The sequence below is a fragment of the Cervus canadensis genome, chromosome 15 (genome assembly GCF_019320065.1).
Source record: "Cervus canadensis isolate Bull #8, Minnesota chromosome 15, ASM1932006v1, whole genome shotgun sequence".
In the NCBI taxonomy this organism is placed as follows: domain Eukaryota; kingdom Metazoa; phylum Chordata; class Mammalia; order Artiodactyla; family Cervidae; genus Cervus; species Cervus canadensis.
Window position 1 is genome coordinate 21,808,273 of NC_057400.1, and position 27,884 is coordinate 21,836,156.

Below are 27,884 nucleotides of genomic sequence, written 5' to 3' on the forward strand. Positions count from 1 at the left end.
ATTGCAGGCAGATTCTTTACTATCTGAGCTATCAGGGAAGCTCCATAACTATCCCCAACCTGTGGTAATTTATGAACAGCATAACTAGGGGAAATATGACTTCTTATTAAGGAAGATGGCACTTGGGAATTTTGCAACCAGATAGGTTCAAATGCTAGCTTAGCACCAAACCAGTTGAATTTTAAAAGAAATTTCTTTAATTCCTAGAAGATTTAGGCTCCTAACTTTTGCAAATATATATATATATATATATATATATATATATATATATATATATATTTCTTACATTCAAAGCTTAGCATGAGGATTCAGAATATCTTATATGAAATGTTGGGTGCATATTAGAAGCTTAGTAAGTGCTATTGTTATTAATAAAAAAAATTGAAAAGTGAAAAGTGAGTGTTAATCACTCAGTCCTAATCCGACTCTGTGACCCCACAGAATGTAGCCTGCCAGGCTCCTCTGTCCATGGAATTCTCCAGGCAAGAATGTTGGAATAGGTTGCTACCCCCTCTTCAGGGAATCTTGCCTACCCAGGAATTGAACTCAGGTCTCCTGCATTGCAGACAGATTCTTTACTATCTGAACCACCAGGAAAGCCCATTACTAATAGATTTTGCCAATTGGTTAGATTTAAATTGGTTTAAAATATTTCAAGTACTGAAATTTGTAAAAATTCAGTCATTAAATTTGTAAAAATAAGTACTGTTAAACTGAAAGGAGCATTATATATATATACAATGTCAAATATATATAATATTTATATTTATACAAAATGCATATGTACATATATATTTATAAAGGAATTTATTCCTTTATAATTATTATAAAATTATTTTAAAATTTCATCAAATTACACAAAAGAACATATATTAGTTGAGATTAACAGTTTCAATAATTTTAATTATCTCCTTAATATTTTAAATATTTGATTCAATAATTTACCTTAAAATCTTTTAAAGCACTATGAAACAAACTACATTTTTTTCCTTTTGCTACATTTTAAGTTTATAACAATAAAGTAGTCTTAAAATGAAGTGCTCTATAAGACTTGCCAAAATAATTAAGTCTGTGTAGGTTACAAAAAATTGGTCCTGAAGCTATTGGTTTTAACAGCTAATTAAGTCGTGAATGACAGTTTATGATAGATGTTTGTGAAAATATAAGAGGCAAAGATGCACCACAATTAGCCTGCAAAAAAAAAACCTCTCTTTGTTTTAGAGAAATAGCTCTGATGAAAACATAGAAGGAAGAAATTTAATGCTATGAAGATATGGGCAAAGGCCTTAGCAGGCAAAAAGCAAACTAAAGTAGTATTCATTTAAGAGGTAAGTTTGAAGAAATAACTTATATTAATGTGACCAAAAGGGATCATAGTTTCACTAACTGCATTAAACCTCCCTTTTAATATGTTTACCAATAATTGCATTTCTTTGTTTGTAATATCTTTTAAATTCTTACTTCAATAGGATATAAATTAATTTCATGTTGTATGTATTTTAAGAGGACAATCAGATGGCAGTATAATAACTCAAGTGGCCCTCCCTAGAGATAAACACTATAAAAACAGTTTATTAACTTTACCAAAAATTTAATATACTTTTATAAAATGGATTGTCTTGCCTGAAAAAAATATTGTTTTGCTCACTTTATCAATTTGTCTGGAGTTCTGTTTGCATCCATATCTATAGCTTACCCTATGAACTTTTATTTTAAACATAGTTGACATACAATATTATATTAGTTTCAAGTATACAACATAGTGATTTGATATTTACATACATTACAGAGATCTCACCATAAATCTAGTCATCGTATTCCCAAAGGTATTAAGATATTATTAAACATATTCCTTACGATGTATATTACACCTCCCTGACTTGCTTTTTTATAAATATGTTTGTACCTCTCAAGTCTCTTTACACATTTACTCCTCCCAAATAAATCTATCTCCTCTGGCAATCACATGTTTATTCTGTGTATCTATAAATGTTTTTTGTTTGTTTTGTTTTATGTTTGTGCATTTGGCTTTTTGTTTGTTTAGACTCTACATACAAGTGAAATTCTATAGTATTTGTAGTTCTTTGACATCTCACATAGCATAATTCCTTTAACATCCATTCACATTCTTACAAATGGCAAAACTTCACTTATCTTTATGGCTGAGTAATAGTCCATTGTGTGTGCACAGTACTATCCAAGTCAACCCATGTTACTCAGTGTTACTCACATGATTGAATTTCATTAATTTTTAAGGATGAGTAATATTCCATTATGTGCATATGTACATCCCATAATTTTTATCCACTCATTTATCAGCGAATACTTGCTCCATGTCGAAGCTACTGTAAATAATGTTCTAATGAACACTGTGGTCCATATGTCTTTTTGAATTACTGTTTTTATTTCTTGTGTGCTATGCTTAGTTGCTCAGTCATGTCTGACTCTTTGCGACCCCACAGACTGTAGCCTGCCAGCCTCCTCTGTCCGTGGGGATTCTCCAAGTAAAAATACTGAAGTGGGTTGCCATGCCCTTCTCGAGGGGATCTTCCCAACCTAGGGATCAAACCCAGGTTTCGTGTGTTGCAGGCATATTATTTACCATCTGAGCCACCAGGGAAGCCCTTATTTCTGGTAAATATCCAGTAATGAAATTGCTAGATCTATAGTAGTTCTATTTTTTTAATATTTTGAATAAGCTCCATTTTGTCTTCCATAGTGATTATACCAATTTGTTTCAACTAACAATGTATGAAGGTTCCTTTCTTCTACATTCTTACAGTCACTCTGTTATCTTTTTGATGATAGCCATTCTGACAGGTATACAATGGTTTTTAGTGAGCTTGATTTGCATCTAACTGATGATTAGTGACATTGAACACATGTCCATGTGTGTGTTGGCTATTTGTCTCTTTTGGAAATATGTCTACTGAGATTCTCTGCCAGTTTTTAATAGTACTTTTTATGTTGAGTTGTATAAGTTCTTTATAAATTTTGAATGTTAACTCCTTACCAAATATATTGTTTTCAGATATCTTCTCCCATTCATTGGGATGCTTTTCCATTTTGTTGATGAGCTTCTTCACTGTGTAAAGTTATTTTTAGTTGGGACTTCTTTCTCAAGATTGCCTTGCTAACTGAGAGTTTTTGTGGTTCTTTTAAAAAAAGTTAGAATTATATGTTCTAGTCCTGTGAAAAATAGCATTGGTATTTTGATAGGGATCACACTGACTATGTATTTGAAGTTTGCACCTACAATATTTTAGGTTATGATTTTTCATAGTCTAGTCAATGTGGTCCCATATGAATTCTAGATAAGAAATTCCCATCAACTCTGATCAATGATGATATACTCTTCAATTTTGCAGTGCTGGTATCAATTTACTCTGTTAAAAAAATATTTTTCAGTGGTTTTTTTTCATGGATAAAGAGGGCAAAGTCAGGGTGAACTGTTTGCTTAATCCTATGTTTAATCCTTCACCCCATTTATAATTTGACAGATGCATTCAAACTGAATGAAAACTCTTTCAGAATGACAGCTACATTTTCAGTAAGCACCTCAACTACTATCTGAAATCTTTAGCAAGTAAATGTTTATAAAGACTAGAAATATTAGCAATAAATAAGAATCAGATTTTGAGATAATCCTTAATCACATCATCTCCACCATATCTTTAATAACAACATATTGTCCTGACAATATAATGCATTAATCAATTTTCCTTTTCACAAAGTGAAGACTTCTATCACTACTTTCAATTATTTTTGTTAAAATGTTATACAAAATGAGTTTATTGAAAGTAGAAAGCATGTAAATCTTTTTGCCTCAAGTGTGTAAACTGTGGATGTTTAAAAGCATCACAAGGGATTCACATGTATCCACGGTAGAACTTAGCTGTTTTTAAAAATTGATTCTAATGCTAAGCTTAAGGAAGAAAAAACAGTTTTAAAAATATTTCAACCTCCTTCTTCAAATTCTCATTTTTTATTAAGGACTTATAGACTTGCAGAATTAGGCTTCACTTTGGATGCTGAAAGCCATAAAAGAATATTGAAACATACAACAATAAAAGGAAGACCAATAATCTACAAAATTATAATTTTTGTTGAGTCCAAATAAAAGCTGGGATTCCAAGGAAACATGAAAACAAATCAGAGTGGCAGTCCTCCTCCAGTAAAAACAAGGCACATGAATTGTACCTTTGCCAGAATATAAGGAGGCAGAGGTAACTGTCATAAAACTAGTATTTTTAAAAAGCTAAAATGGTAAAAAAAAATAATTAAAACCACATGTGAATTAATGTGAGAGTTAAGAATTATTGGGAAAACTTTATACAATAGATTCCTGTCACTGAGTTCATAAGAGAAAAACTGAAGCCAGAGTAAGAGAACTGAGAGAGTCCTGTGTGTCTCACAGACATAAAACCCAACCTGTTCACTGGACTTTCCTCCATACAAAGGAAACCCCTTAAACCACTGGGGAAGGGGAAGGAGACTGTCTCATTCCTAGAAGCAAGATAAAGATCCTCTGCCTGTGAGGGAGGTATAGAAAGAAAAAGTCATCTGCCCCTAGAAAAAGGGCAGGAAAACTTCCCTTCACCAAAAGTAAGGTGAACAGCAGAGAGAAACTGTCATGGGGGGAGGAATAGAAGTCATGTGATTCAGAGAGTGGAGAGAGAAACACCCTTGGTCCCACCACAAGTTTGCTACTTGAAAGAAGTAGCATTAGTCCAGCACTTGGAGAAGGGTAAGAAATTACTGCCAACAGTCCAAAACAAAGGTACAGTGACACTCAGGGAAAAGTTGGAGCAAAGCTATTTGCCCCTAGAGAGTATACAATAAAGCTGCTTGGACCCAGAATTCTGGATTGATTTAAACAAAGGAAGAAACAAAACAAAAATAACACAGAAATTTGTCACTCCAGGATAAGGAGCAAAAGATTATCTCCTGCCCAAGACTCCTTATAGTTTTATGGCAGATACTGATTGACAAGGGAGGAGATGCATTGAAAGTTCCATCTCCAGAGCTCAGAACCACAGAATCTAAGACCACCGGCCAGACCAAGGGAATGGAGAAGCCCTCTTCCATCCATCATGAGCCTTCCACTTAAAAACAGATCATGACAGTCTACCATCAAAAAGAGGGCAAGAGTGTGGAGAGAGACCCCTCAATGAAGCAGCTATGCAAGAAGTACTGGAAGCTGAAGAATGAGCAGGCACAATCTAGGGTGCTCACGAAGCACAACGCAGTATCAACTCATTGCTGGAAGAATCTGAAATGTTTGGTTTACCAAAGGCAACTGTGATAGGAACAACATCCAAATGCAGCCCAGTGACTGAACAGACTGGCCAAACTCTTCACACTAACACACTGACAGAGAAATGTGCTTAATACTCCTGGATAATTTTTACTTATTTAAGTCTCTAAGGTTTTCCTACATATACTATTTAAAATTCAAAGACTAATTATGAGACAGACAGAAAGCAAGAGAAGACAAACAACCTATTGAGATCAACTGGTCAACCAAAGAGGCAAAGCTGTAGATAGAATCAGACCTTAAGATGACCTTGATACGGAGACCTTCAGATTTAGACAGTGAGTTATCAACATGCACCTATCAGTGACTCAAATGGAAAAAAAAAAAAAAAAAGATAATATCATGTGCTGGAGAGAAGGCAGAACAATTGGAACTCTCCTCCCTTGATGTTGAGAAACCAAAACAACCCCGCAACTTTGAAAAACATTTTGAACAGATCGAGGAGTTTGACAGTTTCTTATAAAGTTATACATACAATTCTTGTATTAGCATGCAATTCACTTTCAGAAAAGAAAACACATGTGTATATAATGTACTGTATACAAATGTTTGTAAAAGCTTTCTTCAAAATTGACCAGACTTGAAACAACCCAATTGAAAATTAACTTGGAAAGGAATAAAAGTTTTGTGGTGCACCCATTCAGTAAAATACAACCTTATATGAAAAGAGTGAATGTCTGATACACTCAGCAACATGACAAAAAAAAAAAACTTAAAAACATTATCTAAGTAAAGTGAACCAAACTCAAAGGCTATACATTTTATGATTACAAGTTTGACATTTCAGAAAAATAAATCAAATCAGAATAGAAATCAGATCAGCGGTTTTAAGAAACTAAGGGAACTTTCTTGGGTGATGGAACTATTTCAACTTGATCCTGGTGGTGGTTACTTAACTGAATACATCAAACTGTTTACTTAAAAAAGGTGAATTTTGCCATATATAAATTATGTTGCAATGAACCTGATTTTTTTTTTGAACCTGATTTTTAAAATGCAAGAGTTTATCAAAGGAAAACTGTAAGTGTTTAGAGTAAAATTTGCAGCCATTTTTGGACCTAACAAATTACCAGTTAATTCAGCCATCTGGTTAGTAAAAAAGAAATAAAAAAATAATTAAAGAGTTTTGTCTACATGATACCAGATAACAACTATTATATGGAAGTGTGTTTTCTTTTCTGAAAGTGAATTGCATGCTAATACAAGAATTGTATGTATAACTTTATAAGAAACTGTCAAACTCCTCAATCTGTTCAAAATGTTTTTCAAAGTTGTGGGGCCATTTAATCTAAGATTTTTGCATTTAAATGTATCTGGCAAAGGTTGCCTTAAAATCAATCTGTGATGGAACAGGTATGGGACGTATATACTACTGGCCAAGTACCATAGGTTCCCTCAGCTAGGGCACAGTTTCCATAACTCAGTTGTTCAAATAATGTTCATGATTCACAAATCATGACTGGTATCTCCAAAAGTAACATAATTTTCTTTGGGTCATGAGTTAAAACAGTATAAGCAATGGGACCTGATTAACACAAATAGTTGTAGGATTTGTGATACATAGCAAATTAGCAATTTTTCCATCCAATTTGAGAGCTAGTGCCAATCTGAAACTAAAAATAATTCTAATTTTTACATACAACTTTATATATTTTGTCATTCTGAAGAATTTGTACAGAAAATTAAGTCAGATGATACTGTTCACTGAAATGCAAAATTTTAGAAAATATGTCAAATTTGGTTTTCCTTACAATTACAAATATAGGCAAAAGTGACATCTGAATTGTTACAATTTGGAGGAAAGGATAAGAGGGTGAGAGATTGCTCTCTTTGCTCTCTCACCTTTATCCAGTGACGGGACCATCTTGAGATTCTTGAGAGATATTTGTGTGTACTTTCATGTTATTATTTATACTTATTAACTTGTAAAGACAAATCTAAGCCTTGCAAAATCAGTATTAAAGTTTAAAAGAATTAAACTGATATTAAAACCTGATTTAAAAAACTAGGAGGATAAACACAAGTGGAAATACTATTTGTTTTCACCTATAAGTGAATTTTCAAAATAGTCTTACTGTTGTTTTTCTTATATTTCTTTTTCAGGTGTCATTTGGACTACTGCCTAATGACTATTAGAACATCCTGCAACTTGGCTGATCACTGTTGCAGAATTAGGAGTAATAGTAATCCACTGTAACATTTGTAATGGGATGTTAAAACTTTGATTAGAAGTCAAAAGGACTTTAAAAAAATCAGAGTGACTAAGAGGGGGAAAGTCCTCATATTTTACAATCAACTAGATCACAATTGTTTCCATAACTCTTAAACACCTCAACCAGATGAATGGTGTAATGCAGCAGTCCCCAATCTTTTTGGCACCAGGGACTATTTTCATGGAAGACAATTTTTCCATGGGTCAGGGGTGTGGGGACGGTTTCGGGATGAATCGAGCACATAACTTTTATCGTGCACTTTATTTCTGATTATTACATCAGCCCCACCTCAGATCATCAGGTATTAGATCCCAGAGGTTGGAGATCCCTGATGTAAAGGGAGAATTTAAGGAGATTTCTTTGGAGAGAGATACTGCCATTCTATTATTCTCTAATCCCTATCCTTTAATCCCCCAAGGTGCTAGGAAAGAGAGAATGGAAGGGTGCTTCTTACCTCAACTCTTAGAGATGGGGCTTTGCCTTGGGTATCTAAGAGATCTTCGAATTCTCGGTTTTTTCCAAATGTGCAAAACTCACACCTGAGTAAGTCTCACATCTGACAAAGCTAAAGTAGACTGGTGGCGGAATACTTAGTAGGGGTTGATTTGCTCTATTTGAACTCCCAGATTGAGGCAGAGTTTACAGATCATCTGGGGGGCCATATGTGGATCACAAAAGGGAGTGTGTTACCTTAGGGATGTTCGCAATCTGGTTGGTTACAGGGACTCAAACAATAAGAAGATGCACAGGGCCTGGTTGTTCACGGACGCAGAGTCACATGCATAGAGTTTCATGCACCTTGGCCAAGGGAAATGTAATTAGAGAGATCCAGCAGAACATCTCCAAAAAGCCTGCATGTGTACGCACAGACACATACATTTACATGCCCTAACAGTGACTTTTAAAGACGTGACTGGTTCAGGGAGAGGTCAATTGATAATATAACTAGATCAGATAGGTCCTTTGCTCTCTCCTTGTCATCCCTAACCAATCTTATTCTCTCACCTCTTCCTATCAACGCTGAGAAGTGACTGGGCATTGGAAACTCACTAGCAAGCTAGGAGGCATGGCAAGAAAAAGAAATGCATGGCACGGAAAGGATGAACCAAACATACCTTTCTTTCCTTTTCTCTGGCCAGAAAACATATGAGTGGGAAGCAGGGAAGATTTGATGATGCATTGAATTTTCGGATGGTAAAGAATCTGTCTGCAATGCAGGAGACCCAGATTCCACCCCTGGGTTGGGAACCCCTGGAGAAGGAAATCACAACCCACTCCAGTATTCTTGCCTAGAGAATTGCATGGACAGAGGAGCCTGGTGGGCTACAGTTAGTGAGATTGAAGAGTCAGATAGAACTGAGCAACTAACACTTTCCCTTTCATATATGTGTATATGTTGGAGTGAGCTTGCTAATTACCAAACTGAGGCTGTGCTTCTAACTTAACATGACTGAGAGATCTGGCTGTTGCAGAAAGGACTGAGATTTGACCAAGTTTTTTCTATAGGGTATGAATATTCACTCTACTGAATACATTTTAATAGTCAATGAAAGGCAAAAATAAAATTATGCTTTAGATAGGTTAGAGTCACATTATTTGACCTATTTGTTATATAGACAATGACTATTATCACTCCCTTAAAATCCTCCCAAAAAGACTAGTTTCAAGGGAACTTGCTCAGCCGGTATTGTGGTATTAACTGCCACCACAATTTGAGCTAGCATATCCATTTTAGAGAACTCATAGTAAAGTCTGCCAAGACTAATTTATCAAATTTTTATTTTTCATCAGAAATTTGTATTAACCTAAGCAAAAGTACAATTATAGTCAATGATTATAATACCAGTCCTAGGTTAACAGAGGATTCTCAAGTGGTTTCTGAAGTAATAAAGATTATTAAATGCTAAGAATAATTAAGCAACTAGGTTGAATGTATTTCTTTTAATTCATGCTGAAACTTGAAATTTATTTAACACGTGCAAAAAGTTCTACTGATCATAATTTTAATGCAACAATCATATTTGTAATAATATTTCATTGGTACTTTGGAGATTATGAAGTATTTCATGTTTTATCTTTTCATAGTGGACTTCACAGAAACTTCTAAGTGTATTCTTATCTTATGTGTGTGTATGTGTGTATGTGTGTGTGGTAAGCTCTTTATCCATGCTTGTGCATATGTATATATTCCTGTGTTGGGTAGAAACAAAGGGAAAGATGTTTTCGATGTTTACAGTAACCTATTAACCACATGGCCAATTCTATTTTTTTATGAATTAATATATTTTAGAACCTAGATTTCACATCATGCCAACTTTTCAGGGAAAAAAAAAAAGACATTTATTGGCTTAAAGTTTTTTTTTTTTTTCCAAATATCTCATACACTTCATGAGAAACATCAATAACTATGAGAAATATACAAACTAAACATGAATTGAACCAAAGTTTTCAGGACTCGCATCTCCAGCAAACTCTGGGAAAACATCTTATTGATAATCAACAAGAGTCAGTGTGTGCAAACAGGCTATAACCTTGCTACTCAGCAGGACAACAATATCCATTAGATTCTCAAGAGTTGCAAATGCTTGCAAATCTCCACTTCACAGTTTTAATTAGGAAATGTCTCATGGCTGACAAATGTATTCATTATTTCCTTTAATGGTTGGTCAGAGTCTACATCTCCCAGAGTCTTTAAAGCTCTTCTTTATGAAAAAGTTGGAGTTAACGACAGGAAAATGAGACTGATACTCACCTGCAATCTAATAGCAGAGAATAAAGGCTTGTTCTTAATTTTAAAATGTTTCACAAGGCATAATGACTATGTTACGTTCAAGGGAACTCTCTAACTTTCATAATTTATTGATGATATCTCACCATGTTTATTTCATCAACTATAACACTCAATCTTAATGAGACACTTGAAATTCCTAAAGATTTATATAATGGTAAAGTTCATTGGAATCCAAGAACAAATGGTGATCTCCAGAAACAAAAATTATATTCTTACTCTCAGGTAGGTTTCATTTGAAGACAGATCACATCCTATAATCTGTTTTGAGTGGCTCCCCTAGTACTGGTTAGAATAGAGGCCTGGGAATAGTTTTAGAGTTCTGAAGTGTGTCTTAAGTTGGTGGTTGTGTGTATCTGTGAGTGTGTGTGTGGTGGCAGTTGTGGTAGCAGGTAAGTATTACAATGATGGAGTATCAATTAATAACTTATGGCTCAGGTATAATATCATATATTTCAATACAAATCTGGAGGAACTGTTGGATTCTAGAACACTCCAGGGTAGTATGGAGACACTGGAGATGAGACTGGGTGAAGAATACAGTTTAACCCTTAAGATGCTAGACAAACAATCACAAAAAATCACATAAACACACCCCTTGATACTTTGATTGTATGCCAACAGATTTAAACACATCAATTGGAAGATGTTTTGCCAGAGAGACTGTCTCCTCTTCCTCATGGCTACATTTCTACTCCTATCAAAAAAGAAAGCCTATCTTACATGCTGCCCAAAATTATTCACTGTTCTCTAACTTCATGGATCCTGTCTTCAGTTAAAGGAAGACTCTGAGGTGTGGAGATGTCTACTCACTCCAGATCTCAATCAAGTAGAATCTACCTTAAGAAGTATTAATATGTGAGGTCAGAATAGCAAAGTGCTAAAAGCATAGACTTTGCATTAGTTCCTGTGGCTATTATTACAAATTAACACAAACTTGGTGACCTCAAGGCTACAGTTTAATTATGGGATCTATTGAAACTACAGTTTTTCTGTTGTAGCTGCAGGCATTAATAACTTTCAAACTCAGGAAAAAGGTTTTGAGTGGTTTTTTTTTTTAATACTTTAAAGATATGAAACAATTGTGAAAGATTCATTTAACATGCCTTCTATTTGGATATGTGTATCCAGTAGAATTAATTTATATAGCTTAAAAACAAGTACTGCACTAATAGAGTACATGCAATTATAAATTGAATACTAAGTCATCATTTTCATATTTTTCCCTTTCTGCTGGAAATTCTAGTTCATTCTGCCATGAAAAATGAATCTTGGACAAGACATCTAAGAAGATAAACATTAAGTCAGTCTTATAAAGAACATCTGTCTTATTCTGTTAGAGAAAGTAACGATTATATCTACAAGAATTGTTACCAAGGCTATTGCCCGGGAATCATACCCCAGGCCCACCCTCCCGGTGCATGTGTGCTAAGCCCCTTCAGTCATGTCTGCCTCTTTGTGACCCTGTGGACTGTAACCCACCAGGCTCCTCTGTCCATGGGATTCTCCAGGAAAGACTACTGGGGTGGGTTGCCATGCCATCTCCCAGGGGATGTTCCCAACCTATGGAACCAACCCATATCTCTCATATCTCCTGCATTAGCAGGCAGGTTCTTTACCACTAGCTCCACCTGGGAAGCCTTCCCTCCAGGTAACTTTGCAGAAAATCACAACTAACCATACCCTCTAGTTGTTCACAGCACAGAAACATGAGTCTCACTCTAAGAAAACTGTTGCAAATTGGTTCAACTTCAAAAATAAGACAAATGTCACCCTGCATCTCATTACCATCTTGTATTTGTAACACCCCTGTCTGTCTGTCCATGATGATGTGAGCCGCTTCCTGCCTAGAGAGACCAGAGGACCATTCAAGGATAGAAAAGAGGTAACACCCTAGTTCCAGGAAGAACCTGCCTATTCCCACAAAACCAGTACATATGCTTCCCCCTCATTAGCCTTACCCTTAAAATCTTGCCTTAATTGTCCCCTGGGTGAGCTCACACCTGGTACTCTGTGACAACCTAAGAGGAGGGGGATGGGGTGGGAGGTGGGAAGGAGGTGCCGGAGGGAGGGGGCAAACACATACCTACGCCTGGTTGATGTTGAAATACAGCAAAAACCAACACAATATTGTAAAACAATTATCCTCCAATTAAAAATAATTAGTTGTTAAAAGCCTCTTGGGCAAGAAGTTGATTTGTGATTAACGTCCTATCTCTCCATTCTCTGGTCATTGAATAACGAGTGTGTCGCTTCAATCTCAGCTTCAGTTCCATTTTGACTGTGCAGATCCAACTGGGAGAAGAACCCTCCCCACTGAAGCAGTGGGCTGGGCTGGGCTCTGTGGTTCAAGTGAGGGTTCATAAGACCTAACTCGGTAACAGAATGGCTGTAATGGACCGACTCTTTTGGTAACAGTCTGACTCTTTATAACCCCATGGACTGTACAGTCCATGGAATTCTCCAGGCCAGAATACTGGAGTCGGTATCCATTCCCTTCTTCAGGGGATCTCCAGGCCAGAATACTGGAGTGGGTAGCCATTCCTTTCTCCAGGGGATCTTCCCAATCCAGGAATCAAACCCAGGTCTCCCACATTGCAGGTGGATTTTTTACCAGCTGAGCCACAGGGGAAGCCCAAAGAATGACTAATCTCAATTATCTGTCCATTTCATCTACTTTTGCTTCCTGTTGATATCTTCTTTTATTTTTTTAGAGCATGTATTATTATTTTGTTCATTTATGTGTTTATTTAATATCTATTTTTCACCACTTGGATGTCAACTAAATATGAAGCTTCAAGCTATTTACTGCAGCATTCCCATCACCTAAAATAGCACCTGGTTCAGAGAAGGCAGTCAATGAATATTTATTGACCAGACAAATAAAATGAGTAATTAACCAAAAGAGATAAAGAGTATAAATGTTACCAGAATTTGGCAAAAATAATGAAGAGTAAAACAAAATAAAGACTGGTAAATATTTTGTCCTTATAGAAGTCTTTTTTTTTTTAATCACTAATATGTCTTCATTTCGTAGATATTTTCCATAATTATTAAAATATATGCAAATACCTCAAATGGATAATTTTTGCTTTCTTACTTATTTAACTATGTACTGCTTTAATTCACAATATTATACAAAGACTATAAGATACAGCATATTTAGGTAGTTTTCAATAAAACTAAGAGAAAAACAAAATCCAAAAAATGGATAAAGATACATATTTTCCTTGAAGTGCTGTTTTTTTTTTTTTCTTATATGCAAAGAATCTGAGCTTGTAGAGGATATGACCAAGATATTTATGTTTGATGTAAAATCAGCAAAATCATGAAGCCTAGTACTTCAAACTGTACAAATTTGTCTAAGACTCCGAATTTCTACTAAGTTTACAAAATCATTTGTCAAACCAAGCATTAGTTCTCAGTCTTCAGGTTAGTTGGTAGACAATCTAATTAAATAAGTGAACACATACAAAACTTAACTTTTCTGATCCCAAGAATCACAAATTGTCATTTGCCAAATGTAAGCTCTGTTCTGACATGCTAGTCTTGTATCATAATGTCTATCATTATTCTCCTTACTGATAAGAAATAATATAAACTAACAAAAATGATATTAAGCTGTACCTTCTCTAGGATTATCAAAATGCTAAATATATATTCAGGTATGACAATCAACAAAATGTTTTTATAACCTTCCTGCTGCCAAAGCAACATTGTACAGAACAAGCCTGGCAGTCAAACAGCTATTTCAGTTGACCTCTGTTGCTATGGTAGAATATACAAAACCCCAATGTCACTGAGAAGATATGGTTATCAAAGTTAGAGTTGTTAGCTGGAACATTCATTCACAGCACAGGAACTGACACTTTTTGAAAAGAAACCAAGAATCCTCTATATTACATTTCAGTCCCTCTTAAAAATGTCTAGGTCAAAATGAGAGCAATCCAAATGCATGTACTTCGAATATGTAAGTTCATTGTCCTTGTAAAATTGTCAAGTTCCTATTATCTGTTATTGCATTTCAGAGAAAAGTAGGCTGACAGCCTCTGCCTCGTTCAATTCAGAGTAAAAATCTTAACTCTAATTAGACACTCTTTGGGTGTTTAAGTCATGGTAAGTTTATATTGCCTTAATCAGTAAACTATAAAAAAAGACAAAAACAAGGATATTCTTCATTTTAGCACTTCATCTGTCACTTGCAGAAGGTATACCTTTTATCATTAAAGGTTTGGGTTAACGTGAACATGCAATGAATGAATCATCATCTTAGGCTGCCCCCAATTCCCCTACAAGACAGAAGAGAGCACCATTCATTACTACTCATGCTGTAAATAATTAGTCCATTTCTCTACTTTCATTTTCTCTTCTTCCACTATCTGATTCACTCTACACAACTACCAGACTGAGTCTCCAAAATATCTTTTCATTAACATTATTCTTTGGCTAAACATTATTTCTTCTTACCCCTTCAGGATTCGAACCAAGCCCTTTCACCTCACCTTTAAGGCTTCTGATTTCATCACCTTTTGGGATCCACAACTGCTCTGTCATCATTACCTGTAAATTAAACCTACAGTAGTGACCTATTTCATGTTCCTCTCACCCTCTTTGTTGAGTATGTTTTTTGGTGTTTTGTTTTGTTTTCTCATGGAATTCCTGACGCTGAAGTATCCTCCACTTCCCTTTGACATTCTTCCATTATTTTTTTATTATTTTATTATTTTTTTTTTATTAGTTGGAGGCTAATTACTTCACAACATTTCAGTGGGTTTTGTCATACATTGATATGAATCACCCATAGAGTTACACGTATTCCCCATCCCGATCCCCTCTCCCACCTCCCTCTCCACCCAATTCCTCTGGGTCTAATCTCTAGATCAAATACCACTTTCTTCACAAAAACGTTCTCTGAGAATCCCCACATAAAGACAACTCTGGGACTTCCCCCACGGTCCAGTGGTTAAGAATGAGCCTTGCAATGCAGGGGATGCAAGTTTGATCCCCGGTGAAGGACTATGATCCCACATGCCGAGAAGGAACTAAGACAGTGAGCTGCAACTACTGAGTCTGCATGTCTCTGTGCCACAACTAGAGAGTCCTGTGTGCACCGCAGTGAAAGATCTCATATGTTCCATAAAGATTCCATGGGCCACAACTAAGACCAAATGCAGCCAAATAAAAAAATAAATACATTAAAAAAAATCTTAAAAAAAAGATATTTCTTACTTCCTGTGTATTCTTATTACAAATAAATTTTCCATTAATCATGCATCTCTTTGGGCCAGCTCTGAATTTGTTAAATTAAATGCTATAAAGTCCTTATATTTTGGAGATGCTTATATTATCTCCAAAGGTATATTATGAACTCCTTGAAGACAGTAGCCATTTCTTAACATTTGTTTTATCTCCTCTGAGAGCTAGTGCAGTGTCCTTCATATAATAAGCATATGATTAATGTCCTTAAATCAAGCAGTTTTTAAATATTTGAGAAGTAAGCAAACTGTATATGTGAGGAAACTGAGGTCCAGAATCATTAGCAACATGCCTAAAGGTAACCAGCTGTCAAAGATACAGTGTGCCTGATTATTACAGATGTTTTCTACTCATACAAAAGTTATATAATTTTGTTAATTGATTGGTTGTTCTAAGCCAAGCAATTTATGAAACACTGATTTTAATAAAGTATATGCATATATACTTACATATGTAATAACATATGTATTTATAATAAAAATAGATATAAACAAAATTTCTCTGCAGATAATTGGACATTTGATTCCAGAGTAACTCTAAAGAAATCAATATGCAATGTCTTATAAAATAAAAAACAATATGCAAGAATTGTGATGATAATGTGGACATTGATATTTTTAATGTACTTTGAGCAACATGACCAATATCCTAGTAAGAACCGAGTATTAAAGAGTCTCTGATGTCCTGTTCAATCTTAAGTTCTACTGTACAGCACTGTAAAACATAAGTGTAAATCTACATTTCCCATGAAGGTGGATATATTGCTCAATTTAATTCCCATAATATTTAAAGCATAGAAAACAATTGCAATTCTATTTTACAATGAAAGTTTTAAGAAGCTGGTATGTGGATAAAGCATAGAAATATTGTTACTAAAGAAAATGAAATTAACAAATATTTTAAAATCAATAGTCACTTGGGTTCTTCTTAAATTTAGCTTGACAGACATTAGATTTATCCTTTTAAAATGCTTTGTCTGTGGGCCGTCTGAAATCTGTGTTACACATTGTCACTTACCATCTTTCAGGATGGTTTCTCGCTCTGTGCCATCTATTTTCTGCCGGCCAATTAGGAAACTGGTGGTGTCAGCAAAGTAGATATAACTGGTTTCTGCATGAAAATCTAAAGCACGTGGGTTTACCAGATTCTCTATGGGGATCATGTATTCATCAGCTATTTTGGTATTCAAGTCCATTCCTCTAACAATTCCTGGGCGTCCTTTCCCATAAAAGAGGAACAACTCATTCTTTGGTCCTGCAGAAGAAAGATTACAAACATAAACAACTGATGCTGCCTAATCTTCTTTACAATGCATAATGCCACTGTTTAATTAACTGGCACAATTAGTGGTTTTTAAATTCAATACCAAAAATTAAACCCTAAAATATGCCAAATGTATCTTGATGCAAGAAGGCCAGCTAATTGTATTACTTTAATTTAAACAGAAATTGCAGGTTATATTAAGTTAATTATTCTTTTGTCTGTAACTGTCTATGTAGCAAAAACATGATAAATAATTGGATAACTTGTAACTGTAAAATGGACATTTATTGAAACATCCAGCACATTTAATTTTACAACTCATTACAATCTATCTAACACATCTGTAGATACTAACTGTAGCATTCATTATGTTTGACAATGTTGAAAACTTCAGAATATTTAAAACACGCCCCCTACTCGGAATTTGCATTGCAGACTGACAAGGGAAGCAAAAATAATCACACAATATCACATAACTTGCACTGAATATATTAGTTTGTATGAACACGTGATTTATTTCTTTAGGAAATGAAATCAAATGCAGTTACAGCATCACTTCTTTTTCCATATCTTAATTAAAACTTTAGAGGTTAATGCTGTCTGCCAGTAACTGACATACAACACAGCCTTTATCAAAACTAAAGAAAACAAAAATCTGTGTCTTGGATCAAGGAAGTTTTTTCTACAGAATGAATGAACTCATTTTGACATTTATATGAAACTACATGCAAAGTTCTCCTATTGCTAGGGCACATTATACTTAGTTTAGTTATATAATTTGAAGGGAATATTTCATATGGAAAGGAAAACATATATAGTTTCATTAAAACTGAGGATGGGGGGGGGAGGAGCCAAGATGACGGAGGAGTAGGAAGGGGAGACCTCTTTCTCTCCTACAAATTCATCAAAAGAATATCTGAACGCAGAGCAAACTTCACAAAACAACTTCTGATCGCTAGCTGAGGTCATCAGGCGCCCAGAAAAGCAGCCCATTGTCTTCGAAAGGAGGTAGGAAAAAATATAAAAGATAAAAAGTGAGACAAAAGAGCTAAGGACGGAGATCCGTCCCAGGAAGAAAGTCTTTGGAGGACGTTTCCAGACACCGGGAAACCCTCGCACTGGCGGGCCTGGGGGAAGCGTTTGAATCTAGGAGGGCAACCTGACTGGGAGGGAAACAATAAATAAAACCCACAGATTAGGTGCCTAAAAGCAACTCTCAGCAGAAAAGTGCCCCAGACACCCGCATCCGCCACCAGCAAGTGGGGGCGGCACGGAGAGGAGCAGGCGGCATTGTTTGGGGCAGGGTCCGGGCCTGAGTGCCCTGAGGACAATCGGAGGGAGCTTTTGTGAGTTGCCAACTTGAACTGTGGGAGAGCAGGGAAGAGAGAGAAAATTGACCGGCCCGAACTCGCTGCCGGCCGTTCGCGGAACGGGGGGACCGAGAGAGTCCGGAGAGGGGCTCGCAGACTGCCGACCGGCCCGGACCCGCCGGAGGCGGGAGCAGGTCGCGGTGAGACACAGCGCGCAGGCACCCCACCGACACGGGCGGGGACGGGGTGGGGGCAGAGGGCAGAAGGCGCACACACCCGGCGCCGGCAGAAACCGAGATTGGGACCGTGGGAGAGGGTGCGCCGCTCCCGGAGAGAGTGCGCCGGTCAAGCTTCTGGCTGCCTGGAACGCTCTGACGGGGAAGGCACAAGAGCGGACTCAGCCTTTTGTTCGAGCGCTGCGCGCTCCATGAGGAGCGGCCGGGACTCTGAGCAGCGCAGACCGAGAAACCAGCGCCAGCCTCTCCCGGCAGCGCCAGCCCATCCCTGCAGCGTCAGCCCCTCCCAGCAGCGCGACAGAACTAGCTACCTGAATGAGTCCACCTCCGCCCGCCTGTGTCAGGGCGGAAATGAGGCTCTGAAGAAACCGGCAAACAGAAGCCAAATAAACAAAGGGAACCGCTTCAGGAGAGAGCGGTACAACAGATTAAAATTCCTGTAGAAAACACCGATTATACCGGAAGAGGCCTGTAGATATCGAGATCTGTAAGCTGGAACGAGGAGATATCTGAAACTGAGCCGAACCGACACTGACCGCAACAGCTCCAGAGAAATTCCTAGATATATTTTTACTTTTTTTTTAAAATTTTTTCTTTTTTATTTTTTCTCTTTTATTTTCCTTTAAAATTCCCTATTACTCCCCCATCATTCCTTAACTTTCATTTTCATAGATTTTTATGATTTTTTTAATTAGGGAAAATTCTTTTTTTTTCTTTCTTTCTTTTTTTTTTCTCCTTTTTCTCTTCTATTTTCTATTTTTCTTTTTCTCTTATTTCTTTTAAAGTCCTCTAGTACTCCTCTACTACTCCTTAATTTTCATTTTCAATACACTATAACCTTACCAAAAAAAAAAAAAAAGAGAAGCCCTATTTTTTAAACTGAACTTCATATATATTTAAAAAAATTTTTTTGTGTGTGTTTTGGTTTTTGTTTTTAATATAGTATTTTTAAGAGTCTAATCTCTACTCTAGATTTTTAATTTTTGTTTTTCAATATATGATATAAATTGTGAACATTTAAGAATCAAATATTCAGTTCCCATTTTTATTCAGGAGTGTGTTGATTTTTCTCTCCCAATCTTGACTCTCTGTTTTCTACCTCAGAACACCTCTATTTCCTCCTTTCTCCTTTTCTTCCCAATCCAATTCTGTGAATCCTGGTGGGTGTCTGGGCTACGGAGAACATTCTGGGAACAGATAACTGCGTAGATCTGTCTCTCTCCTCTTGAGTCCCCCTTTTTCTCCTCCTGCTCAACACTATCTCCCCCCTCCCTCTCCTCTTCTTCATGTAACTCTGTGAACCTCTCTGGGTGTCCCTAATGGGGGAGAATCTTTTCGCCATTAACCTAGAAGTTTTATTATCAGTGCTGTGTAGTTGGAGAAGTCCTGAGACTACAGGAAGAATAAAACTGAAATCCAGAGGCAGGAGACTTAAGCCCAAAACCTGAGAACACCAGAAGACTCCTGACTACATGGAACTTTAAGTAATAAGTGACCGTCCAAAAGCCTCCATATCTACACTGAAACCAACCACCACCCAAGAGCCAATAAGTTTTAGAGCAAGACATACCAAGCAAATTCTCCAGCAACGCAGGAACATAGCCCTAAACGTCAACATACAGGCTGCCCAAGGTGACACCTAACACATAGACCCATCTCAAAACTCATTACTGAGCACTCCATTGCTCTCCAGAGAGAAGAAATCAAGTTCCACGCACCAGAACACCGACGCAAACTTTCCTAACCAGGAAACCTTGACAAGCCAATCGTCTAACCCCACCCACTGGGTAAAACCTCCACAATAAAAAGGAACAACAGACCTCCAGAATACAGAAAGCCCAGTCCAGACACAGCAATCTAAACAAGATGAAAAGGCAGAGAAATACCCAACAGGTAAAGGAACATGAAAAATGCCCACCAAGTCAAGCAAAAGAGGAGGAGATAGGGAATCTACCTGAAAAAGAATTTAGAATAATGATAATAAAAATGATCCCAAATCTTGAAAACAAAAATGGAGTTACAGATAAATAGCCTGGAGACAAAGATTGAAAAGATGCAAGAAATGTTTAATAAAGACCTAGAAGAAATAAAAAAGAGTCAATTAAAAATGAATAATGCAATGAATGAGATCAAAAACACTCTGGAGGGAACCAAGAGTAGAATAACGGAGACAGAAGATAGGATAAGTGAGGTACAAGATAAAATGGTGGAAATAAATGAAGCAGAGAGGAAAAAAGAAAAAAGGATCAAAAGAAATGAGGACAACCTCAGGGACCTCTGGGACAATGTGAAACGCCCCAACATTCGAATCATAGGAATCCCAGAAGAAGAAGACAAAAAGAAAGGCCATGAGAAAATACTTGAGGAGATAATAGCTGAAAACTTCCCTAAAATGGGGAAGGAAATAGCCACCCAAGTCCAAGAAACCCAGAGAGTCACAAACAGGATAAACCCAAGGTGAAACACCCCAAGACACATATTAATCAAATTAACAAAGATCAAACACAAAGAACAAATATTAAAAGCAGCAAGGGAGAAACAACAAATAACACACAAAGGGATTCCCATAAGGATAACAGCTGATCTATCAATAGAAACCCTCCAGGCCAGAAGGGAATGGCAAGACATACTGAAAGTAATGAAAGAGAATAACCTACAACCTAGATTACTGTACCCAGCAAGTATCTCATTCAGATATGAAGGAGAATTCAAAAGCTTTACAGACAAGCAAAGGCTGAGAGAATTCAGCACCACCAAACCAGCTCTTCAACAAATGCTAAAGGATCTTCTCTAGACAGGAAATACAGAAAGGTTGTATAAACGTGAACCCAAAACAACAAAGTAAATGGCAACGGGACCACACCTATCAATAATTACCCTAAATGTAAATGGGTTGAATGCCCCAACCAAAAGACAAAGATTGGCTGAATGAATACAAAAACAAGACCCCTATATATGCTGTCTACAAGAGACCCACCTCAAAGCAAGAGACACATACAGACTAAAAGTGAAGGGCTGGAAAAAAATATTTCATGCAAACGGAGACCAAAAGAAAGCAGCAGTCGCAATACTCATATCAGATAAAATAGACTTTCAAATAAAGGATGTGAAAAGAGACAAAGAAGGACACTACATAATGATCAAAGGATTAATGCAAGAAGAAGATATAACAATTATAAATATATATGCACCCAACATAGGAGCACCACAATATGTGCGGCAAACGCTAACAAGTATGAAAGAGGAAATTAATACTAACACAATAATAGTGGGAGACTTTAATACCCCACTCACAACTATGGATAGATCAACTAAACAGCAAATTAACAAGGAAACACAAACCTTGAATGACACAATGGACCAGCTAGACCTGATTGATATCTATAGGACATTTCACCCCAAAACAATCAACTTCACCTTTTTCTCAAGTGCACACGGAACCTTCTCCAGAATAGACCACATCCTGGGCCATAAATCTGGTCTTGGAAAATTCAAAAAAATTGAAATCATTCCAGTCATCTTTTCTGACCACAGTGCAGTAAGATTACATCTCAATTACAGGAAAAAATTGTTAAAAATGCAAACATATGGAGGCTAAATAACACGCTTCTGAATAACCAACAAATCATAGAAGAAATCAAAAAAGAAATCAAAATATGCATAGAAATGAATGAAAATGAAAACACAACAACCCAAAACCTATGGGATACTGTAAAAGCAGTGCTAAGGGGAAGGTTCATAGCATTACAGGCTCACATCAAGAAAGAAGAAAAAAGCCAAATAAGTAACCTAACTCTACACCTAAAGCAATTAGAGAAGGAAGAAATGAAGAACCCCAGGGTTAGCAGAAGGAAAGAAATCCTAAAAATTAGGGCAGAAATAAATGCAAAAGAAACTAAAGAGACCATAGCAAAAATCAACAAAGCTAAAAGCTGGTTTTTTGAAAAAATAAACAAAATTGACAAACCATTAGCAAGACTCATTAAGAAGCAAAGAGAGAAGAACCAAATTAACAAAATTAGAAATGAAAATGGAGAGATCACAACAGACAACACTGAAATACAAAGGATCATAAGAGACTACTACCAGCAGCTCTATGCCAATAAAATGGACAACTTGGATGAAATGGACAAATTCTTAGAAAAGTATAACCTTCCAAAACTGAACCAGGAAGAAATAGAAGATCTTAACAGACCCATCACAAGCAAGGAAATCGAAACTGTAATCAAAAATCTTCCAGCAAACAAAAGCCCAGGACCAGATGGCTTCACAGCTGAATTCTACCAAAAATTTAGAGAAGAGCTAACACCTATCTTACTCAAACTCTTCCAGAAAATTGCAGAAGAAGGTAAACTTCCAAACTCATTCTATGAGGCCACCATCACCCTAATTCCAAAACCAGACAAAGATGCCACAAAAAAAGAAAACTACAGGCCAATATCACTGATGAACATAGATGCAAAAATCCTTAACAAAATTCTAGCAAACAGAATCCAACAACATATTAAAAAAATCATACACCATGACCAAGTGGGCTTTATCCCAGGAATGCAAGGATTCTTTAATATCCGCAAATCAATCAATGTAATACACCACATTAACAAATTGAAAGATAAAAACCATATGATTATCTCAATAGATGCAGAGAAAGCCTTTGACAAAATTCAACACCCATTCATGATTAAAACTCTCCAGAAAGCAGGAATAGAAGGAACATTCCTCAACATAATAAAAGCTATATATGACAAACCCACAGCAAGTATCACCCTCAATGGTGAAAAATTGAAAGCATTTCCCCTGAAATCAGGAACAAGACAAGGGTGCCCACTCTCACCACTACTATTCAACATAGTGTTGGAAGTTTTGGCCACAGCAATCAGAGCAGAAAAAGAAGTAAAAGGAATCCAGATAGGAAAAGAAGAAGTGAAACTCTCACTGTTTGCAGACGACATGATCCTCTACATAGAAAACCCTAAAGACTCTTCCAGAAAATTACTAGAGCTAATCAATGAATATAGTAAAGTTGCAGGATATAAAATTAACACACAAAAATCCCTTGCATTCCTATATACTAACAATGAAAAAACAGAAAGAGAAATTAAGGAAACAATACCATTCACCATTGCAACAAAAAGAATAAAATACTTAGGAGTATATCTACCTAAAGAAACAAAAGACCTATACATAGAAAACTATAAACACTGATGAAAGAAATCAAAGAGGACACAAACAGATGGAGAAACATACCATGCTCATGGATTGGAAGAATCAATATTGTCAAAATGGCTATTCTACCCAAAGCAATCTATAGATTCAATGCAATCCCTATCAAGCTACCAACGGTATTTTTCACAGAACTAGAACAAATAATTTCACAATTTGTATGGAAATACAAAAACCCTCGAATAGCCAAAGTAATCTTGAGAAAGAAGAATGGAACTGGAGGAATCAACCTGCCTGACTTCAGACTCTACTACAAAGCCACAGTCATCAAGACAGTATGGTACTGGCACAAAGACAGAAATATAGATCAATGGAACAGAATAGAAAGCCCAGAGATAAATCCACGAACTTATGGACACCTTATCTTTGACAAAGGAGGCAAGGATACACAATGGAAAAAAGACAACCTCTTTAACAAGTGGTGCTGGGAAAGCTGGTCAACCACTTGTAAAAGAATGAAACTAGAACACTTTCTAACACCATACACAAAAATAAACTCAAAATGGATTAAAGATCTAAATGTAAGACCAGAAACTATAAAACTCCTAGAGGAGAACATAGGCAAAACACTCTCCGACATAAATCACAGCAAGATCCTCTATGACCCACCTCCCAGAATATTGGAAATAAAAGCAAAACTAAACAAATGGGACCTAATGAAACTTAAAAGCTTTTGCACTACAAAGGAAACTATAAGCAAGGTGAAAAGACAGCCCTCAGATTGGGAGAAAATAATAGCAAATGAAGAAACAGACAAAGGATTAATCTCAAAAATATACAAGCAACTCCTGCAGCTCAATTCCAGAAAAATAAATGACCCAATCAAAAAATGGGCCAAAGAACTAAACAGACATTTCTCCAAAGAAGACATACAGATGGCTAACAAACACATGAAAAGATGCTCAACATCACTCATTATCAGAGAAATGCAAATCAAAACCACAATGAGGTACCATTACACGCCAGTCAGGATGGCTGCTATCCAAAAGTCTACAAGCAATAAATGCTGGAGAGGGTGTGGAGAAAAGGGAACCCTCTTACACTGTTGGTGGGAATGCAAACTAGTACAGCCGCTATGGAGAACAGTGTGGAGATTTCTTAAAAAACTGGAAATAGAACTGCCATATGACCCAGCAATCCCACTTCTGGGCATACACACTGAGGAAACCAGATCTGAAAGAGACACGTGCACCCCAATGTTCATCACAGCACTGTTTATAATAGCCAGGACATGGAAGCAACCTAGATGCCCATCAGCAGATGAATGGATAAGGAAGCTGTGGTACATATACACCATGGAATATTACTCAGCCATTAAAAAGAATTCATTTGAATCAGTTCTAATGAGATGGATGAAACTGGAGCCCATTATACAGAGTGAAGTAAGGCAGAAAGATAAAGAACATTACAGCATACTAACACATATATATGGAATTTAGAAAGATGGTAATGACAACCCTATATGCAAAACAGAAAAAGAGACACAGAAGTACAGAACAGACTTTTGAACTCTGTGGGAGAAGGTGAGGGTGGGATGTTTCGAAAGAACAGCATGTATATTATCTATGGTGAAACAGGTCACCAGCCCAGGTGGGATGCATGAGACAAGTGCTCAAACCTGGTGCACTGGGAAGACCCAGAGGAATCGGGTGGAGAGGGAGGTGGGAGGGGGGATCGGGATGGGGAATACGTGTAAATCTATTGCTGATTCATGTCAATGTATGACTAAACACACTGAAAAAAATAAATAAATAAATTAAAAAAAAAACAACTGAGGATACATATGACTATATTTGGATAAATATATCATAAATGAGATTCCTATTAATGTAAAGTAACTACATTATTAAAATTTGGAGAGAAAAGAAAAACAACGTAATTACTCATAAACACAACACCTTCAATGAAAACTATATCATCATTTTGTATATTGTCTCTCTTATTTTCTTTCAAAATTAGTGTTAATGAATATGGTGCTATGCTTAGTTGCTCAGTCATGTCTAACTCTTTGTGACCCCATGGACTGTAGCCCACCAGGCTCCTCTGTCCATGGGGATTATTTAGGCAAGAATATTGGAGTGGGCTGCCATGCCCTTCTCCAGGGGATCTTCCCAACCCAGGGATTGAACCTAGGTCTCCCACACTGTAGGCGGATTCTTTACCCTCAGAGCCACCAGGGAAGCCCATATTAAATATATAGTATATATACTTTTAATATTTAAAGAATAAAAATAAAACAAATCTCATGTACCTAGCACAGATCTTAAGAATATTTCCAGGATGTTAAAATGCATGCATATGTACCAAATCTATTCCCTTCCATCCCAGAGACAACCAATTTCTCTGGTTATATACTATAATATGGTTATTGTGTTTATCATGTAATTTTTAGGAGTTTTGGCACATACATTGTTTGTATTTCTCAACAGTAGATTGTTTGACTTTTGCATGTTGGAACTGCCTGTGTGCTATGAGTTGATTTTATTCTTATTATATACTTGATATTCATCTCTGCTTGTTATAGTTCTTATTCACTCATTTTTACAGATATATGCCTCTGTGTGACTATTTTTAATTTAGCTAGCTATTTTTCTAATGCACACTAGTAAGAAGAGGATACTTTTGCATTCTGTTTTTATTACTAAATCTTAGCATTAAAATTATATTCTATGTTGCTCCATTATTTTAAGTCTTAACATTCCTTAAGTATAGTCAGTCTAATATATGATAATTTGTCAAATCATTCCTCAGTTGGTTTTATCTTCCTATTATAATAACACTTAGATATGCATTTTTTCAACCTGGTATTTTATAAATTTTCTTAGATGATCCCTTAGTATACATTTCCAGAACTGGAATTACTGGTTGAACAATATTAACAGCCTCTTCTTCCTCATTACTCTTATAACCCCTCAGTGTTTACCTACTTTTTATTTTTTTAAACTATACCATCATACACTATTAAAAAGTAAATTCATTTGAAAATTAACATTCCTGTGCATTTCCTACCAACATCATATGCACACTTTATTTTTTAAACGGGATCTTAAGTATTCATTTTAGCACTTGAAAAAATTTAACAATATTTTTGTCTATCATTAGAAGATCTTCAAAACTTTCTTTTCAATGGCAGTATCATGTTAGAGAGGCAGTATCAATGGCAGTATATTGCTAGAGAGGCAATATAATATAGTCAGCTCCTTACCTATTGTGGGATATTTAGATGGTTTCTGGGGTTTTGTTATCATACATGCATTTACAATGGATTCCTTTAGTGAAAAGTAGATGCTAAAGGATGTTATCAGTTTTGGGTCTTTTGTATGTATTATCAAATGTCTTTCCAATTGTGATGCCAATTTATAATATATACTATGTTACATTATATATAGATTTTCTAGTTCTATTAGTAATACATAAGAACACTGGTTTCTCAAAACTCATTTTTGCTAACATTTATTTCTGCTAACATATATTTATTTGTAATTGATGTTTTAATTAGTAATCGGTAGACCTCATCAGTTTAATATGTGTGTGTGTACATGTGCATGCATATTTTAAACAAGACTGGTAACTGTTTTCCCATTGTTTTATTCAGTTTTTTTTTTTTTTCAATCATTGAGTACCTTAACTTTCTTCTAATGTGTTTTCTTCTATTATAGACAATTGAAAACTAAAAATTACACTCCACAGACACTGATATAGCCATGGCTCAAATTTTTATTGAAGTACCTAAATCAAAGTTGAGTTAGTACAAGATATACTAACTTGAGTTTGGAATGTGAAAATGAGACCATCTTTGGCTGCTTCTGCTGGTATTCATATAATGGAGAAACTGAATTTTTCCACATTAATCTTCTATTGTGTATATCAAGTGGCAAGGAAGAAGGCATCTTTTGTGCTTTGCTTAGTTTGCCAGTATACTTAATTTCTAAAGCTAATAGTTATGGTGCAAGCTTCTTAATCAGTAGAACTCAGCTAAAATGGTGTTTTTCAAGTTATCATTGCCATTTGTGGCCTCCTGATGCCTAGCTTCTGATGTTGGTAGGTGTTTCAGCTTAAGCCAGGCTAATCTGTGGCGGCTGTAAAAGGAAAATTCCTAAGAGTCAGTCTAGAAGCTGCTGCTTCAGGCACTTCAATGATTTTTTAAGTACCTATCTATTTGTGTTTGATCCTTTCTGCTAAAAATAGATATTATTGTTTCTGTTAATTTAAATGTTAATTTAATTTACCTTGATTGAGGGCTTCCCAGGTGCACTAGTGATAAAGAATGTGCCTGCC

The 27,884-nt window shown here is 36.1% G+C and overlaps 1 protein-coding gene across 1 annotated transcript in view; it reads right to left on the minus strand.

The window, feature by feature from the left end:
• Window positions 1-27,884, minus strand: part of LRP1B (LDL receptor related protein 1B) — a 2,049,143-nt gene that overhangs the window by 884,279 nt on the left and 1,136,980 nt on the right. Inside the window, exon 11 of the mRNA XM_043488135.1 lies at window positions 16,592-16,828. Coding sequence (XP_043344070.1) covers window positions 16,592-16,828 — 237 coding nt within the window. The remainder of the gene's footprint in view (window positions 1-16,591; window positions 16,829-27,884) is intronic.